We start from the raw sequence: 19,074 nt of genomic DNA on the forward strand, positions 1-19,074 counted from the left end.
TATTGATGAATAACGTTCCATTGTATGGATAAACCACATTTTATTTATTCATTCATCAGTGGATGGGCATTTGGGTTGTTTACATTTTTTGCTATTACAGGTAATGCTGCTTTGAACATGTGTGTTCAGGTTTTTGTGTGAACTTACGATTTTATTTCTCCTGGGAAAATATCCAGGAGTGGAATCGCTGGATCATATGGTTTATTTTACAACTTACTTACCCAGCACCCCATTAATGGGAACTTCATCAAATTGTATCTTAAAAACCAGCAACCATCACAAACATGGCAGGTTGAAGTCCGAGAGTGAGGATTGGGGAAAAATGGAGCTGTGAACAATGGCTGGATTGTTGAACTTGCCAGTCTTCCAACTTTTCCTTCCCTGCTCCTGGGGAAACTTTACCCGCAGACACTTGCTCTAGCACTTTCCAATTAAGCCTACCTCAACTCCAATGGGGTCTGTGACTCTGGGAAGGAGAAGAGCCCTTTCTCACCACCTGGCACAGGAACCCACTGCCCACTGACTGCCCGAGTCCCCTCAGTGTGTCACCCCGTGGGTGGCACTCCCTTCCTGTCTGGGTTTCCTCATCTGGGAGACTGTCCATAGGAAACTGGTGACTCTTGACCATGGCTTTTCCTGGCCCTGTGATGACAGATCTCTGCCACACCTGGCCATCTGCCACACCTGCAACAGGTGCACAACACAGGATAATTCAATAGCCATCCAAGCTCTAAGCTGAAAGCCACCTCAAGGAGAGCTTCTGGCCACCTCAGCTCACGATGGGACCTGGGAGAGCTGGAGATTCCTTAGCACAAGCACGTTTTAAAAAAATTGTTTTGATTTAGAACTTCTTAACAAGTCAAAGCCGGGAAGTGCTTTCTGTTCTGATGCAGCAGAAGACAGAGCGAATCGGATCCTCTGATTAATTGCATGGGAGCAAAGTCATCCACTTACTAAGTTTCTGCTTGGTGCTGCCCTAAGATTCTTGGGGGATCATATTACTCCCCGCTCAGGAAACTGAGTGCAGCCCAGCTGCAGTAAGACTGATCCTTCCCTAGGAGAAGGAATTCTCCTTCCATCATCTTCCCCTTCTGTACATGGCAGCCACTTGAATTTGCCCCTCCAAGAGTCAAGGACAAGACCACCCCATGGAATGTGAGTACTCAGCTACAATGCAAGGATTGGTGGTTTGAGGTTTACTTACATATTTCACATCATTAAATTACAAGTGCAAAATGGCATGGAGGAAGAGTTTTCTCTCTTCTACAGGATATGTTGGTCCAAAGGTAAAATGTAATGTACTGCAATAATTAATATAGTGAGTTTCTTTCATGTGGAAAAGGAGTTGGTTTTTATAACTTAATGTTCTGTATGTAGTTCTTAGTTGGGAATATTTTATATGTACTTGAATATATTCCATTGTTCTGTGACAATTTCCAGAAAGTTCTATGAGTTTATAAATGTGTTCCAAGTTTCAATAAGTTCTCTTTCCCTAATACAAGGACACTGTTTTCTTGTTGGGTTGATTTGCTGTCTGTTAGTTGTTGTAATAATTATGGGAATTTTTTGCCTTCCTTACTTTAATATCTCAAACCATTTCACCAAACAATGGTGTAAAATTTATGCTCGAAATTTATGTTGTTTCTTGAGAGTGACTAATTTTGCATAATTAAATCTGTTCATTGTCCTGGGCTTTGTCACATGTAGTTTGAAAAGTAATTTTTAAATAATTTCTTCCTTCATCTAAAAGTAATAAGCTCATTCACTCATTCTGGTAACTAATTATAATTTAAAAAATACTACTTCTCTGAGTCTTGCATTAGCAAAATGAATTAGCAAAAAGCAAACAAATAACTATCAAATGGGAAGCATTTTGGAGCACCTTGGGTCTACCCAGCGGGCTAGGAGATTGATCCTATGATGCGTTTTTAAGTACATCTGTGTTCACGTAGAGCAAGAAACGGGGGTTTGAGCCAGGAAAGCCCCACTGGGAAGAGTTTCACAGGATTGCACCCTACACCCCTGGTTTTCGTTGTTTCATTTTCTCCACTGCCTCTCCAAGAACAGAAAACAGTTTTGAATTAAACAGCAATTGAGATCTTAATCGACAGGTCTTACAAGGGCACACAGCGTCTTTACCCAGGGGCACTTCACCAAGGAGACCAGAAAAGTATTAACTTGTACACTCTTTCTTTTTAAAAATAAGTACACAGAGTACTAAGTGCACAAAAGGGCATACGGTGAAAAATACATCCTCTTCCCCCAGGTCCCTTCCCCAGAGATAATTGCAAATACTAATTTCTTATGCATTCTTCCAGAGATGTTCTATACATACAAAAACTACAAGCAAGTAACATATAACCTCCCCCTTTTTTACAAGTGGTGTTGCATAGCATATCACGATTGGCTTGTTTTTTCACTTACTAACATTTAGTATCATTAAAAAACTCCTTATTACTTTTTATGACTGCATAGTACTCCACTACATGGAGGTTCCTAAATGTATTTCCCCATTCCTCAGTTGCTGCTATTCAAGCTGCTTCCAAGCCTTCGTCGTCACAAGCAGGTCTGCAGTGACTAACCTTCAGCATATATTGTTTCTAGATGTTCTAGAGCATCTTTAGGATAGATTCCTAGAGATAGAATTGCTGGCTCAAGGTAAGTGCATTAGTAATGCTCCTAGATCTTGTCCATGTGCCCTCCATGTTGGTTGTATGAATTTACCAGCAATAATACAAGGGCCTGCTTATCCTGCACACATATCCACATAGCTTATTCTGAAACATCATGAATTTGCAAACTCAATAGGTAGCAAAATGTTATCTAGTTATCATAATTTTGCATTTTTCTTTTACGAGTGATATTGCGAAGCTCTTATGTTGAAAGTTCATTTTTTCCCTATGAACTATTTGTCCATATCTTTTGCACATTTTTCTACTGCAGTTTTGAACTTTTTCTTACAGAACTGAAGGCTATTTAGAAAATCAGTGATATAAATGGCACTTTGTCATCTGCCTCATGGCTTTATGGTATGAAATAGCTTAAATTTTTGGTTATGTAGTTGAAATTAATTTCTATTTCATCTTTTTTTCTTCTGAATTTTTGTTATGCTTAAAAAGGACATTCCACTCTGAAGTGATCAAGAAAAAATCTGCCATGCTGTATTCTAGTACTACAAATTGTTTCACTTTTTATGTTAAAATATTTAATTTATCTGGACTGCTTTTTTCAATCTGGACCTATTTATCCGGTTATATGGTGGAGAGATGAGTATCTAATGCTATTTCCACCAAAGCTACATATTGAATAATTCATTTTTTCCCTAACAATCAGAAATGCTCCTTTATTAGCTAGCTATCAAATTCTAAATATTGATGCTGTTTTTACTCTGTTCAAGTGGTCTGCTTGCCTGTGTTTCCAGTATCACACTGTTTTAGCTGTTGTAGTTCTTTTGTTTTTATTTTTATTTTTAAAGATGGAGTCTTGCTCTGTCACCCAGGCTGGAGTGTGGCGGTGTGATCTTGGCTCACTGCAACCTCCGCCTCCTGGTCTCAAGCACTTCTCCTGCCTCAGCCTCCCAAGTAGCTAAAATTGCAGGCATGCACCACCACACCCAGTTAATTTTTGTATTTTTAGTAGAGACGAGGTTTTGCTGGCCAAGCTGGCCTCGAACTCCTGATCTGAGGTGATCACCTGCCTCAGCCTCCCAAAGTGGTGGGATTAAGGTATGAGTCACTGCTCCCGGTGCTGTTGTTGTTTTATAGGGGGAGTTGTATCTGGTTCTGAAGAACCCCCAACCCACACACTCTGCAAAGTCCAGCAAGCCCCAGCTGGGCCGTGTGCATATAAAGCATTCATTTATTGAAAAAAATGTAAATTAGTTTCTCTGGCTGGCTAATTCAAAATTTGCGGCTAGGCTAATTCATTAATCATTCCTTTTTATTCAGATTTTTTTCTAATTATTTTTGACAGTTGATTTTTCTTTTCTCTTTCTTTTTCTTTCTTTCTTTTTCTTTTCTTCTTTCTTTCTTTCTTTTTTATAGGGTCCCATGCTGGAATATAGTAGTGTGAACAGTTTACTGCAGCCTCAACCTCCTGGGCTCAAGCAATCCTCCGGCCTCAGCCACCTGAGCACTTGGGACCACAGGCTTGCACTACCATACCTGGCTATTTTTTTTTGAGACGGAGTTTCACTCATGTTACCCAGGCTGGAGTGCAATGGCACGATCTCGGCTCACCGCAACCTCCGCCTCCTGGGTTCAGGCAATTCTCCTGCCTCAGCCTCCTGAGTAGCTGGGATTACAGGCACGTGCCACCATGCCCAGCTCATTTTTTGTAGTTTTTTAGTAGAGACGGGGTTTCACCGTGTTGACCAGGATGGTCTCGATCTCTTGACCTCATGATCCACCCTCCTAGGCCTCCCAAAGTGCTGGGATTACAGGCTTGAGCCACCGCGCCCGACCTATTTTTTTTTATTTATTATAGAGACAGGGTCTTGTTGTGTTGTCCAGGCTGGTCTCAACCTCCTGGGCTCAAGCGATCTTCCCACCTTAGCATCCCAAAGTGCTGGGATTACAGGCATAAGACACCACACCCGGCCAACAGTTGCTTTTTCTAAATGAATAGTCTGTCGATTTCACAAAGAAATTCTATTGATATTTTTATTGCTTTTATGTTTGTTGTATAGATTATTTGAGGGCTAACTGACATCTTTATGATGCTGTGTCTCCTATCCAAGAACTTGGTGTTTTTCTGGGCATAGTGGCTCATGCCTGGAATCCCAGTGCTTGGGAGGCTAAGGTGAGAGGCGCTCTTGAGATCAGGAATTCAAGACCAGCCTGGGTAACATGGCGAGGCTCAATCTCTACGAAAAGAATAAAATTAGCCAGGCATGGTGCCACATGTCTATAGTTCCAGCTATTTCGGAGGCTGAGGCAATAGGATTGATTGAGCTCAGGAGTTCGAGGCTGTAGTGAGCTATGATCATGCCACTGCACTCCAGCCTGGGTGACAGAGCAAGACTCTGTCTTTCCGAAAACAAACAAAAAACATAGTGTTTTGGACTCTTTGGATTTTTAAAAATATATTGTTTTTTACATACCTGTTGTTACACTTCTGCTCATGCCTCAGAGAAGGCCTCTTTGAGCAGCACCACATTTGCATGACTATGAGGGCTCCATTCTCCTTGGTGTGGCCAGGCAGCCCTCAGCCCAGGACGCTGGGTCTCATCTGGACCTCTCTGTTTCTCAGGGGCCAAGTGGACTCCACATGAAGCCTCCAACCAGACCCAGGCCAGCATCCTCCTGGGGCTCCTGCCGGGTGACCACACGGAGGGGAGGAACAGCACCAACTCCACCAGAGCCCTGAAGGTGCCAGACGGAACTAGCGCTGCCTGGTACATCCTCACCATCATCGGCATCTACGCGGTGATTTTCCTCTTCCGGCTGGCCAGCAACATCCTCAGAAAGAACGACAGGTCCTTGGAAGATGTTTATTACTCAAATCTGACCTCTGAACTCAAAATGAAAGGGCTCCAGGGCAAGGTCGCCAAGTGCCCCACACTGATCATCAGCAACAGAGCGGTGCTGCAGCCCTGCCAGGCCCACCTGGGGCCAAAGGGCGGGAGCGGCGGGCCCCAGACCGCAACCCCAGAGAGCCCCTGAGAGCCAAGGCCAGGAGGCCTTCCCCAGGGTGGCCCCAGACTTCTTGGAGGGGAGCAGCTTTGGGTTTACTCGGAGCCCTTGGGTGGGGCTGGGGTGCGTAGCTGACCGGGGTGCCTCAGGCTGCCAGGTTGTGACCAGAGCCAGCCACCAAGTTCCTTCTCAGGCTTCGAGGAGCTTGGAGAAGAGAGAGCGGGACAGTGGCTTCTAGCCAGAAGCGCTCTTCTCTGGGAAAGCCTGTGCTGTGGAGAGCAGCACTGTTCTATGGTTCTCAAAGGAATCCGGGAGACTCCAGGGTGCATACAAGGAGGTGGCTCCTTGTCACGGAAAGAAGAGTAAACTTGGATTAAAATTAAACTTCTGGGGAATCACGTAACCTGGGCAGCTAGTTCTCACCTGGGACGTTCGGGGGTTGGGGACAGATTTAAAAGGCTATTTTATTTGAAAGACTTCGGCTTGAACATAGGACCAAAGTTATTAATAAGAGAAGTTGAAGATTCTTCATTTTTATTGAAAGAATTAGGTATGTCAAAAAAAAAAAAAAAAAAAAAAAAGCACTGGAGCCGGGTGTGGTGGCTCATGCCTGTAATCCCAGCACTTGGGGACCCTGAGGCAGTAGAATCACTTGAGCCCAGAAGATTGAGTCCAGCCTGGGCAACCTAGCAAGACCTCATTTCTACAAAATTGTTTTTTGTTTGTTTGTTTGCCTTTTGTTTTTACAGATGGAGTTTCGCTCTTGCCGCCCAGGCTGGAGTGCAGTGGCAGGATCTCGGCTCACTGCAACCTCTGCCTCCTGGGTTCAAGCAATTCTCCTACCTCAGCCTCCTGAGTAGCTGGGACTATAGCCATGTGCCACTACACCTGCTGACTTTTTTTTTTTTTTTTTTTCTTGAGACAGCGGAGCCTCCCTTCGTCACCAGGCGCCAGGCTGGCGTGCAGTGGCGGGACCTCAGTTCACCGCAACCTCCGCCTCCCGGGTTCAAGCAATTCTCCTGCCTCAGCCTCCCAAGTAGCTGGGACTACAGGCACGCACCACCACATCCAGCTAATTTTTTTGTATTTTTAGTAGAGACGGGGTTTCACCATGTTGGCCAGGATGGTCTTGATCTCTTGACCTCGTGATCCGTCCGCCTCGACCTCCCAAAGTGCTGGGATTACAGGTGTGAGCCACCGCGCCCAGCCTTGTATTTTTAATAGAGACAGGGTTTCACCATTTCGGCCAATCTGGTCTTGAACTCCTGACCTCAGGTGATCCGCCCACCTCAGCCTCCCAAAGTGCTAGGATTATAGGCGTGACCCACTGCTCCTGACCTCTACAAAAAATTTTAAAACACATTAGCTGGTCATGTGCCTGTGGTCCCATGAACTTGTGAGGCTGAGGTGGCAGGATTTCTTGAACCTGGGAAATTGAGGCTGCAATGAGCTGTGATCATGCCACTGCACTCAAGTTTGGGTAACAGAGCAAGACTGTGTCTTTAAAAAAAATTTTTTTTTATGTCTCTATATTAAACACAATTAAGGCATACCCATTTTTAGACTGCATTCTACCCCGGGCAATAAAGCAACACCCCTGTTCTCTCTCCCTCTTCCTCTTCCTCTTTCTTCCTCTCCTTCATTCATTTTTTTTTCTTTTTTTTTTTTTTTTGTTCTTTTTCTTTCTTTCTCTCTTTCTAAATAAAAAAAAAAAATTTTTTTTAAAGAAAAAAGCATTAATTTTTGAGTCAGAAGAACCAAACCCTAGTCTGAGTTTGATTATCAACCACTCTGGTGTCCCTTCACATGCCACTTCACTTCTCTAGGACTTAGCTTCCATACAGATACAATGAGGCTAATGATGTCAGATCTGCCAAACTTACCAAGTAGATGAGATCTAATGAAACCATGCATGTGAATGTATTTTGAAAAGTGAAATAAGTATGTCAATATAAGCCTTGTTGTGGTGAGTGGTGATGGTGGCGATGCTGATGGTTTTGGTTGTGGTGATGGTTTATGTTGATGGCATTGGAGTTGGTGATGTTATTGGTGGCGGTTATGATGCTGATGATGGTGGTGTAGGTGGTGGTGCTTGATGTTGGTGTTGGTGGCGGTGGTGATGTGATTCTGAAACAGGAAATGACTAATTCGTTGACAATTAGTCTCTAAGCAATGGTTGTATTGTCTTGCTCCACAAGAAAATTCTGTCTACATATCAGTTGATGACTTGTGCTGTCATCAATCTCATTGAGTCCATGAGATTTTCCATGTAGACACTTTTAGATTTCCTTATATTAGATATCAAATGCTTCATTCAAATGTTCACTCAACAGTACAGATACCTGTTACTTATATACTTTTCTTTGTCTAAAAAGAAATAAGATCTTATCTAGATGACTGATTAACTTAGGGAGATTCTGATTAACTTAGGGAGATTCTGATTAACAGAATTTCTACAAGTGGCTTTCTGTAGGCAAAGAGAAAATTATGCTTTGTATATAAATTTGTATATAAACTAGATAAACAATTTATATGAAGTTCATCTAGTTCAGCTTTTGGAGATGTCCCTGGGGCTAGAGATGAAATATCTTTTTCCTGTCCATAGACAGTGGTCTGCAGTTCACCCCATGACCTCATAAAGGTCAGAATTAAACCCCAAGCTTTGTTTTTGGAGGTGAGATCTATTTCCAAGTATTTATTTTTCTCTACACGTTTTCCACATCATCAGTACCATTGTCATCGTCACTGTCATCATCCTACAGGTTGAAAACAGAAGTGTTTGAAGTGTTTGTTTATTTGTATAATTTATATAGGCGTTATGCTACGTTTGAGATGCGTACAGGGCAGGACAAAACAGAAGACATAGAGGCAGACAAAAATGTAATCCACAGTCATAGGACTGCAGAATGCATTCAAATGGGGCAGAATGGCCAGAATGTGGGTGAATCTGAGGATAGGAAGAGTGAATTGGCACAACCACCCCTTGGTGGTGGTCTCTGCAGTATGCAGTTCCCCTTCTCTAATGCAGCTGCCCCAAATTTTCGTTTGAGGACCCATATAGCTCTAGGGAGGTTGAAACTACCCCCAGTTCAAGAATTGGAATAAGTTTCGACCTCAGAAAGCTAACTGAAAATAATTTTTGAAAAAAAAAAATTCTTAAGAAGTGGGAATAGGAGGCCTGGATTTATCCAGTCATTGTATCCATGTCCTGGCCTCACTGCTTGGGACCAGGATGGACACCTGGCCTAAGCAAAACAACACAATAAAAATGACAGAAGAACTTTAATGGGAAATTCTGGAACAAAAAACTTTCTCTTGGTCTGTATGGTGCTAAAAGCAGATCTGAGCCTGGAATTGTTACGAGAGTCGGATCCTGATCTAGACCCCAGGGGAGGGTTCTTGGATCTTGCACAAGAAAGAATTCAGGGCGAGTCTATAAAGTGAAAGCAAGTTATTAAGAAAGTAAAGAAACAAAAGATGCCTACTCCATAGGCGGAGCAGCAGCACGGGCTGCTTGACTGGGTACGCTATGATTATTTCTTGATTATATACTAAACAAGGGGTGGATTATTCATGAATATTCCAAGAAAGGGGCACGAATTTCTCAGAACTGAGAACTCAGAACCCTCAGTTCTTTTAGACCATATCGGGTCTCCTTTAAGACCATATACGGTAACTTCTGGACACTGCCATGGCATTTGTAAACTGTCATGGCGCCAGTAGAAGTGTCTTTTACCACACTATGTATCACAGTTAGCATATAACGAGCGGTGAGGATGACCAGAGGTCACATTTATCATCGTCTTGGTGTTGATGGGTTTTGGCTGGCTCCTTTATTGCATCCTGTTTTATCAACAGCGTCTTTGTGACCTGTATCTTGTGATGCCAGTCCTGCTGGCCTCCGGTCTCACCCTGTGACTAAGAATGTCTGCTCTCCTGGAATGCAGCCCAGCTCGCCTCATCCTCATTTGACACAGCGGCTAATCAAGGAGGTGCTCTGGTTCAAACACCTCTGACAGGATTGCTGCATCCATTTTGCCACCATGAAGAAAGCCAACTTGAGGGCAAAAACAAACAAACAAACAAAAAAAAAAAAAAACCAGCATCTAGAGGGGAGCAGAACAAAGAAATTACAGAGACCAGAGCCTGGACCACCTGTACCCAGAGCCTTCATTTACCACTGGAGTTTTTCAGTTTGTGGACCAATGAGTTCCTTTTATTAAGTCTGTTGGAGCTAGACTTTTATACCTCACAACCAAAAATATCCTAAAAGATACCATTGGATAAATTATTTCCTGAAGGAAGCGGGCCTTGGAGTCAAATTTGAAAAGAGAAGATGTGTGATGTGCTGTGTGGGAAGCTGGCATCATTTTTCTTTCACCAAGATTTTTATACTTATAGGCTTTTATATTTATAGGGGAAAAAACTGATTCTATGCACTCCTTCAGCTCAATGATCATTTGTAAGACTTCTCATTGCTTGGCCTCTCAAAAGAGTATACAGTGAGATTCTGTACTATTTAATCCTTACCCCTGACTGTCAGTAGACTGCCATGGAAATCCCAAGGATGCCTGTTCTGTTAGACATGTGATCAGAGACTAGCTCCAAAGGTAACTCCCAAGGAGCAAAAGCCACCGTCTTTCTGTTGTTGGCCAGACACAGGTGCATGAACTCCAAGGATGCCTTCCTAGGCCACCTCTCTGCTGCCTGATCTAAAATCACTCCCTTTCTGGGAGCTGGTCTGTGAGTCTGCCTTGGATATGTGTTGGATGGGAACTAAGGGCTGTGTCAGCTCCATTGTGAGCAATACCAGTGGGAAATGATCCCAAGTAGTATGGGTATTTTGCATAAAACGCCTGAAATCTGACATGCTCAGGGTCAGGACCATGAACCACTGTCTTGACAAACCCCATGTACATGGACTACTTGGAAAGGTGTGGGAACCTTGGCGTTAGTGTTCAACCAGAGAGTGGGAAAGAGATTTGCATGTGCCACCAGCCCTGATGGAGACAGTGACAGAATACACAGATTCTTAACATTCCAGACACCTACTATCTTTGTCCCTGTGTAGGTTTCCCCTAAGATTTAGGGGATCAGGTCAGATAAAGCCATTCCTCTGAAATGGAAATTATTTAAATTCAATGAGGAAGTCATCCAGGAATGACTTCCCCTGGGAATCTGTGGCTGACGGTACCAGGGTTTGTAACAAACCAAATCAAGGTAACTAGAGCTTCCCCGGGTGATTGTAACCCATCTCTTCTAAATAAAACTCGCATTGACTTGGTTGCATTATGATTTGATTTTCTTGTGTGATGTACTCATCACATTTTAAAAAAGAAGGATTTAAAGGAAGAATTTAGGGACTAAACATTTGTTGGTATTTATGCATCTCTTCCTGGAGTCACAGGCGGGCTCTGATTCTCATAACTGATCGCTTTGACTTCTACTGGAGCAGAAGAATGCCAGCTCATTCTTCAAATACAGTTAGTGTTCTGTTGGCAATTACAGAAAACAGCTCTACCTAGCTCATGCGTGTGTGTGTATGTGTGTGTGTGTGAGAGAGAGAGAGAGAGAGAGATTTGGGGGAAGGCAACTGAGGTAGCTCACAGAATCAAAAGGACAGCAGCTCCTCCCAGCCTCGGGAGAGGGGTTAGTCTGTCTTGAGGTCCTCACTTGGTGGCTTCAGCTGGAGAACGTTCTCACTAGGACCCTCCCAAAAGACAGCTCAGCTCCCATGTCTGCCTCTTTGTGCTTTTGCTCAGATTTCAGATCTCAGAGTAAGGGCATTGTAGTGGATCAGGGAAGAGCAGGTGTATAGGTGGTCCAGGAAGTGGAGTGCTCTGATTGGCTGAGGCTGGGTCATGGGCCCCTTCTATGTCCAGAGGGCACCAAAGTCTTTGAAGAAAATGCCAATTAAAAGTACTGTTGGCTGGGCGCAGTGGCTCACGTCTGTAATCTCAGCACTTTGGGAGGCCAAGGTGGGTGGATCACTTGAGGTCAGGAGTTAGAGACCAACCTGGCCAATATAGTGAAAAAACAAAAATTAGCTGGGCATAGTGGCAGGCACCTATAATCCCAACTACTTGGAAGGCTGAGGCGGAAGAGTCACTTGAACCCAGGAGGTGGAGATTGCTGTGAGCCGAGATTGCCTTACGGCATTCCAGCCTGGGCAACAGAGCAAGATTCCTTCCAAAAAAAAAAAAAAGCACTGTTGCTCAGATATCACCCCCTCTGTGAAACCTTCTTGATCCCTAAGGCAGAACTGCTTGTTCCTCCAGGGCTTCTATAGCGCTTTGTAAACATTTGGATGGATCAAACAGAGAACATTTTATTCAACAGAATTTTTCCAAGGACAGGAACTACATTTGTTTGCCAAGTTTTGGTACAGGAAGTGAGACCGGAAGGGTCCATGAATGTGAGCAGAACTATTCCACGGGAGTCAAGGAGAAGCTGTTCTCTGGAGGGAGAGAAAGAAGGGGGAGAGGCGGTTTAGGGATCTGCAGGATGGCAGAACACATCCAGAAATGTCTTTCCTATCATTTCCTCACCACTGCCTCAAGCCCTGATCTTCTATGATTTTATGAAACTCATGGGATAAATGCTTGAAGTGAGTGGGTTGGAAGCCGGCAAAGGGGCACAGGGATGTGCCCACACACATACAGGTGGAGTGGAAGCAGCACTTGGGAGGTGTCAGGAATAGAAATGCTTTCCTAGGGTAACCTAGTTAGGTTTAGTTTAAGCTAATCAGGAAGTAACTGGAGTCATGGGGAGGCCATGAAACTGAGGTAGAGATCAGATTTCACCAAATCATTGAAGAATGAGGGCAAGGATGAAGGAGGGGTGGAGGTAGGTGCTTGCAGGAGGCACCTTGATATGGTTTGGCTATGTCCCCACCCAAATCTCATTTTGAACTGTAGATCCCATAAGCCTCACGTCTTGGAAGGTACTTGATGGGAGTTAATTACCTCCATGCTGTTCTCATGATAGTGATTGAGTTCTCATAAGATCTGATGATTTTATAAGGTTTTATAGTTCTCCTTTGCTCTGCACTTCTCCTTCCTGCCATCATGTGAAGAAGGACATGTTTCCTTCCTCTTCTGCCATGATTGTAAGTTTCCCGAGGACTCCCCAGCCATGTGGAACTGTGAGTCAACTAAGCCTCTTTCCTTTATAAATTACCCAGTCTCTGGTATGTCTTTATTAGCAACATGAGAACAGACTAATACACATCTGAAAACAAGAACACTTACCACATAATACTGTAAATACAGGTTGGCAGTCTGTTTCCAACTGAACCAGGAGAATATGATTTTTAAGAATAAAAGATATTGGCTGGGCGCTTTGGCTCACGCCTGTAATCCCAGCACTTTGGGAGGCCGAGGCGGGTGAATCACAAGGTCAAGAGATCGAGACCATCTTGACCAACATGGTGAAACCCCGTCTCTACTAAAAAAAATACAAAAATTAGCGGGGCATGGTGGCACATGCCCATAGTCCCAGCTACTCGGGAGGCTGAGGCAGGAGAATTGCTTGAACCAGGATGCCAGAGGTTGCAGTGAGCCAAGATCGGGCCACTGCACTCCAGCCTGGTGACAGAGTGAGACTCTGTCTCAAAAAAATAAATTAAAAAAAAGAATAAAAGATATCTTATTGATCAATTGATCTGCATATCTTATTGATCTTTACTCACTTATTGCAAAACACACAATAAATATTTGCAACTGTTCTTTTTAAAATAGCGATAGTTCTTTTAAAAATAGCAATACCCATTTAAAAATAATGAAATCCAGACTAAAAGAACTTGGTGTGTACCAGGCACTCAGTGTGCTGCACGCATCTCCCTGCTTGCCAATTGCTCATCCCCTGCGTCCCCATGCTCCATGCTTGCCTCTCTTACGGTACCAAAAAATGAAGCTGGAGGCAGAAACCATACGGTCACTTGAACAGAGGAAGTTTCCTGTAAAGAAATGATTAAGCTTAGTGAGGAAGAAACCATAAAGTACAAAAAGAACTCTCAAGGGTTCCCGATGTGACTGCAGCTGTTGGCAGGAGGGGAAGTTCACGGGTGGCCAGGGCCACAGCTGGCCCACAGTCCCCAGGGAGCAGGCCCTCTAGTGCACAGGAGCCGCAAGACTGGTAGATGGGTGACCAGAGGGAGCCAGAGTGCCAGGAGCTCACTCGCTGGTGGGGTGGCCCAGGGGCAGCTGTGCACCTCACCCATAGCATACAGGACCCACGGCACACGCCTCCAGGACCAAGGCCCGGCAAGGCTGTGGTGTGGCACTCACAGGAGTCGGGGCAGTGGGCATGTGCCATGGACTGAATGCTTTTGCCCTTTGTCCCCGAAAATCCATATGTCAAAACCCTAATCCCCAATATGATAGTATGGAGGTGAGACTTTCAGGAAGTTTAAATGAGGTCGCGATGGTAGAGCCCCATGATGGGATCAGTGACCTTACAGGAAAGAGACACCAGCCACCTCCCTTTCTCTTTGCACCATGTTGAGGACACAGCAAGAAGTGTCCTTTCCATGGACCAGGAAGCAGGCCCTCACTGGGCACCGAATCTGCCAACACCTTGATCTCAGACTTACAGCTTCCAGAACTGTGAGAGTGAAATGTTTGGTGCTTAAGCTACCCAGTCTATGGTACTTGTTCTAACAGCCCAAACTGACTAAGACACTCATCGGAGAAAAAGTAGCGCTAGGCATGTGTTTCAGGCGGCAAGACTGACTCCTTCAGGCTCCTGCAGTATGGGAGACGGATTCCAGTACCAACCAAGCTTAACCCGAACTGAGAAAACGGTGAATGAGGTCTTCAAAGAGAGAACAGAAAGGGAACAGAAAGGGAACAACAAGGGACTAACAGGAAATGAACATGGAACGGGGGCCACATGGAAGTGGAAAGTTCCAGAAGGGTGAGGGGAGAACTACTGAAAATGGTTTAGCAGGGTGGGCTGGACAAGGCATATTTTGTGGTTTGGCTGCATTGCAAAGTCTTGAGCCAAGACTCAGCCTGGGCTGGGGTCGCCTTTGGGGATGCAGCTTAGTGCAGGTGGAAGCCAGGTTACAATGTAGTGAAGTCTCTCAGTACAGTGTTGGTGTGAGTCCTCTGTGCCCTGTGGAGTTCCCAGTTCACTGGAGGCTCCTTGGCAGGGCAAGTGTGACCCGGAGGCTGCTGTGCACCTCACCCATGGCACACAGGGCCATGGCACACGCCTCCAGGACAGAGGGTGTACTGAGGCCTGAGGGGACACTGTCCATGTCAGGCAGGCGTGCAGGGAAGCCGGGGCACTGGGAGCCTGCTGGGAGCAGGGTAGTGGGCAGCCTGAGGTGCTTGGGTCCCATCAGCAAGGTCAAGGGGAAACAGCCTCCAGGCTGCACAGTGGTGGAGAGCTCCCCCTGTACCTGCCCACCAGCCTTGGCCTTCCTGGGCCCCGGAGGGTTGTTTCCTGCTGCCCAGTAACTGTGGCCCAGCCCTGGCCCAGGAAACCCTGTAAACTTCTCCTCCAGCTATTTCTTCTGGAGAAGACAGAATGGACTACTACAGTGCAGGGCAACTGAGCCAAGATGGAGGTGAACTGGGGTCCCATGGGAGCCGGGAGGAGGGACAGGGAACCCTGGCCAGAAATAGAAAAGCAGTGATGAAAGACAGGGCTCAGGAGGGGGAGTGCCCATCCCAGAGCCTTTCAGGAACCTGGCGTCTAATAAATGCCTCCTACAGAGGGAAGGGTTCAGGGCAGATCACTTTTGGAAGGGGCCGTGACCTCTCCAGGTTCTGCACGGTCCACAGCATATGTACAGACCCCACACGCTAGACTCCTCCTCCCAGGCCTGGTAGGGAGGGAACATAAGTGTGTAACAGAGGAGAGTCTTCCACCGGCTACAAACTCTTTATTTAAAAAAAACAAAACAAAACAAAAAAAAACAGCATGCACGAGATGTTGGGGGCTCAGGACAATATCTTACAACAGAACTGAAACATTGGTGGATGAACCTCAGGACAGGCAGGAAAAGAGCTGATGGTCATCCGCCAACAGCATTAGCAATGTAATTAGACACAATGGAAAATCGACGAAGTGAAACCAACCAGCAGGATTATGCTGTTGAGCCTCCAATGAAAGTCTTAAGTGTCCAATAAAGCCATATTGTTTTGATGTTGCTTTTCTGTTTGCTTTTCTGTGTTGCTTTTCTGTTTGCTCAAAATCCTGAAATTCTTTGGAGAGTATTATCAATGTCATTATTCTTTGCCAGGGAGATGCTGAGCTGTCTTCCCTGAAGCAGTGTTCTTCCTGGGTTGTTTGAAACCCTGATTGCCACGTGCCTTCTGTCCTAAGCTGCCACCTAGGCCCAGACAGGCACTGCCATGCATATGTCTTTTTATTAATACATAGTGCGGCAGGGAGCTGCCTCCTCTCCCAGCCAGGCAGGGCTGCTTATCCCACACCCCCTGCCTGCAAACACACGTAGAGTGGAGTATATTAGGAAGTTTAATTAGCAGAAAATAAATTAAATAGGCATCCCAGCTTGAGCCCAGGCTGTCCTCTGCTGGGGTGGGACGCGTCTGAACATGTTGATGAGGACACATCTCCTAGAGGAAAGGACATGGAGAGAAGCAAGTTCGATTCCTTCTCGGAGGAGTCTGAGTATCCAGAAGTCCAAGTAAGAATCTTGAGATGTATCTGGGGGTGGGGGCGCTTAGATTATGAGCACACTCCCGAACCTGGCAATGGGGCAGGGCATGGAATGTGCCGACTGGTTTAAGCCTGGAGCAGGACTTGACGTGGCTTCCTCCAAAAGAACCTGAGCTCTGTGGGAGATGGATGAACACCTGAACGAGCTCAGGGCACTGCTGGGGAAATGGAAGCTGGCAGGCAACCTTTACCATTCAAGGTGCAATAGGGAGAGAAGACAACGAACATTTAACAAACTCCACCAAATGCTAGGTACGTTGACACGTGCCAGCCCCAGGGATGCTCTTAGAAACTCTATGAGGGGAGTGTAATTAGAGGACTGAGGCTCAGAGAGGTTAAGAAACTTGTATATTGTCACACAGCTGCAAGAGTTTCAAGAAGCTAGGTCTAATGGATTCCAAAGCCCATGTAATGTCTCCATTAGGTATTTGTCCAAAAAACACTTTTCCTTCAAGGTGAGGAGTGGGAAGACTACTCGTGTCGGGGCATGGTGTCCTGGCAGTTCACAGCTCAGTGCTGGACTGGGAGTGAGAAGACCAATGTGTGTCCCGTGTCTGCCACTTCCTGTCGGTGTGGGCTCAAGACCCTCACCTAGGAGGAGGGTGGCTGAGGTGTCACTCCAGTCCTGGTGTCCTGACTTTCAAACAATTGTCTAGGGTATGCAAGCCAGCACCTCCCCTTCTCTGTTCCCTAGATAGATGGATTTTTTTTTTTTTTTTTTTTTTTTGAGACAGGCTGGAGCTCAATGGCTAGGATTATAGGCGCCCACCACCATGCCAGGCTAATTTTTGTATTTTTAGCAGAGATGGGGTTTCACCATGCTGGCCAGGTCGGTCTCCAACTCCTGACCTCAGGTGACCCACCCACCTTGGCCACCCAAAGTGCTGGGATTACAGGTGTGAGCCACTGTGCCTGGCCGATAGATGGATTTAGCTAGACTATTGCTTTGTGAGAGCAGAGGGGCCCAAGAGCCTCATTCCCCATCTATATAACTCTAAGACTGTATGAGTCAGGGTGAGTTGGTTTCATCATGAAAACAACCACCCCAAACTCTCAGTGGCTGCAGGCGGCTGGTTCTCTTCCTTTCCCTGCCACATGTGTGCAGCAGGTCCGCTGGGGGCTGTGTTCTGATACTCAGGTTGCCCCCACAAACCCTCTGGAAACATTGCTATTCTCAGCGCCTGGGAGAAGAGTCCCTGAGAATTTCACCTGGACAATTAAATGCTCTAGGCCTGGAAGAGACACACGCCACTTCCAACCACCACTCATTAGCTAGAATAAGCCCATGGCTCCTCTCAACCATGAGGGGCAGGGAAGTCCCATCCCGCTGGCGCCTGGAAGGCTGAGAGCCAGAAGTTGGGGAACAGTACTCCTGGCTACCACAGAGTGGAACCAGTTCTGAGGCTCCCAAACCAAGTTTTGAAAGCAAGGGGAAGCCTAATCTCATTACCTATTTTCTATCTTTTTTACCTGTATAAAACCCAGGCCAATACTTTGGGAGGCCGAAGCAGGTAGATCACTTGAGGTCATGAGTTTGAGTCCAGCCTGCTCAACATGGCAAAATCCCATCTCTACCTAAAAAAAATAATAATAAAAGATTAGCCAGGCATGGTGGTGGGTGCCTGTAATCCTAGCTACTCAGGAGGCTGAGGCAGGAGAACTGCTTGAACCTGGGTGGCCGAGGTTGCAGTGAGCTGAGATCGCTCCACTGCGTTCCAGCCTGGGCGACAAGAGCGGAACTCCATCTCAAAAAACAAAACAAAACAAAACAAAAAACCCAAACCTCTCTTTATTAAAACATCCTCCCTCTATGTGTATATATTAAAAAGTCTCTCTCTATATGTCTATGTGAGAAAAAAAAATGTGCTCTGCTCCTTTCAAAACCAACCCTGAGACCCCTGGGAGTGCTAATGTTCTGCACTCACAGTTCCCCACCAGGCCCTGATCAGACCTGGTTCTAGGACCGGGGTTCTCACCCTGGCTTCCCTGTGGTATCACCTGGAAGCTTGTGAAAATCCCATGGACGCCAGGCCTCACCCCAGACCAATTCTGTCAGAACCTCTAAGCTGGGGCCAGGCAGAAGCAATTCCGTGAAGCTCCCGGAGAGGCCTGGATGGGCCCATGGTGAGTCTGCTGTTTCAGGGAGGGGTCCTAAGGGAAGCCAGAAATGGGGGTTTGCCTCAACAAACCAGGAACTGAGGAAGGTCGAAGAGAATTTGGTGATTACCCTGATTCGTGATCCCAGCTGCTTCCCAGTGGTGGGAGCTGGGAACGCCGTGGGAAGCAGGTGTGGGAGGGGTTCCAGGGGGGTTGGAGTGCTGTCACTCAATGCCAGGCCCAAGCTCGGCTGCTGAGGAAACAGGAAGTGCATCCGGAGCTGAGTGCTCCATAAGTCCAGGGTATTCACTATTCACACGGACACATGCATGCATTCACACACATTTGCATGTTCCCATAAGCATACACACAGACGCATATACTCAGCCAGGTGTGGTGGTGCATGCCTGTAATCCCAGCACTTTGGGAGGCCGAGGCGGGTGGATCTCCTGAGGTCAGGAGTTTGAGACCAGCCTGGCCAACATAGTGAAACCCTGTCTCTACTTAAAATACAAAAACTTAGCCAGGCATAGTGGCAGGTGCCTGTAATCCCAGCTACTTGGGAGACTAAGGCAGGAGAATTGCTTGAACCCGGGAGGCGGAGGTTGTAGTGAGCTGAGATGGTGCCACTGCACTCCAGCCTGGGCAGGAG

At 46.0% G+C, this 19,074-nt stretch overlaps 1 protein-coding gene across 1 annotated transcript; it reads left to right on the top strand.

The window, feature by feature from the left end:
- Positions 1-522: 522 nt before the first annotated feature.
- Positions 523-6,143, top strand: SMIM34A (small integral membrane protein 34A). Its single transcript, XM_032276956.1, has 2 exons — positions 523-1,155; positions 5,251-6,143. Exons 1-2 carry the CDS (start codon positions 1,149-1,151, stop codon positions 5,661-5,663), a joined length of 420 nt encoding a protein of 139 aa, XP_032132847.1. The 5' UTR covers positions 523-1,148; the 3' UTR covers positions 5,664-6,143.
- The last annotated feature ends 12,931 nt before the right edge of the window (positions 6,144-19,074 follow it).

This window comes from Sapajus apella, unplaced genomic scaffold (genome assembly GCF_009761245.1).
Source record: "Sapajus apella isolate SASKATOON/1434 unplaced genomic scaffold, GSC_monkey_1.0 scaffold8, whole genome shotgun sequence".
NCBI lineage: Eukaryota > Metazoa > Chordata > Mammalia > Primates > Cebidae > Sapajus > Sapajus apella.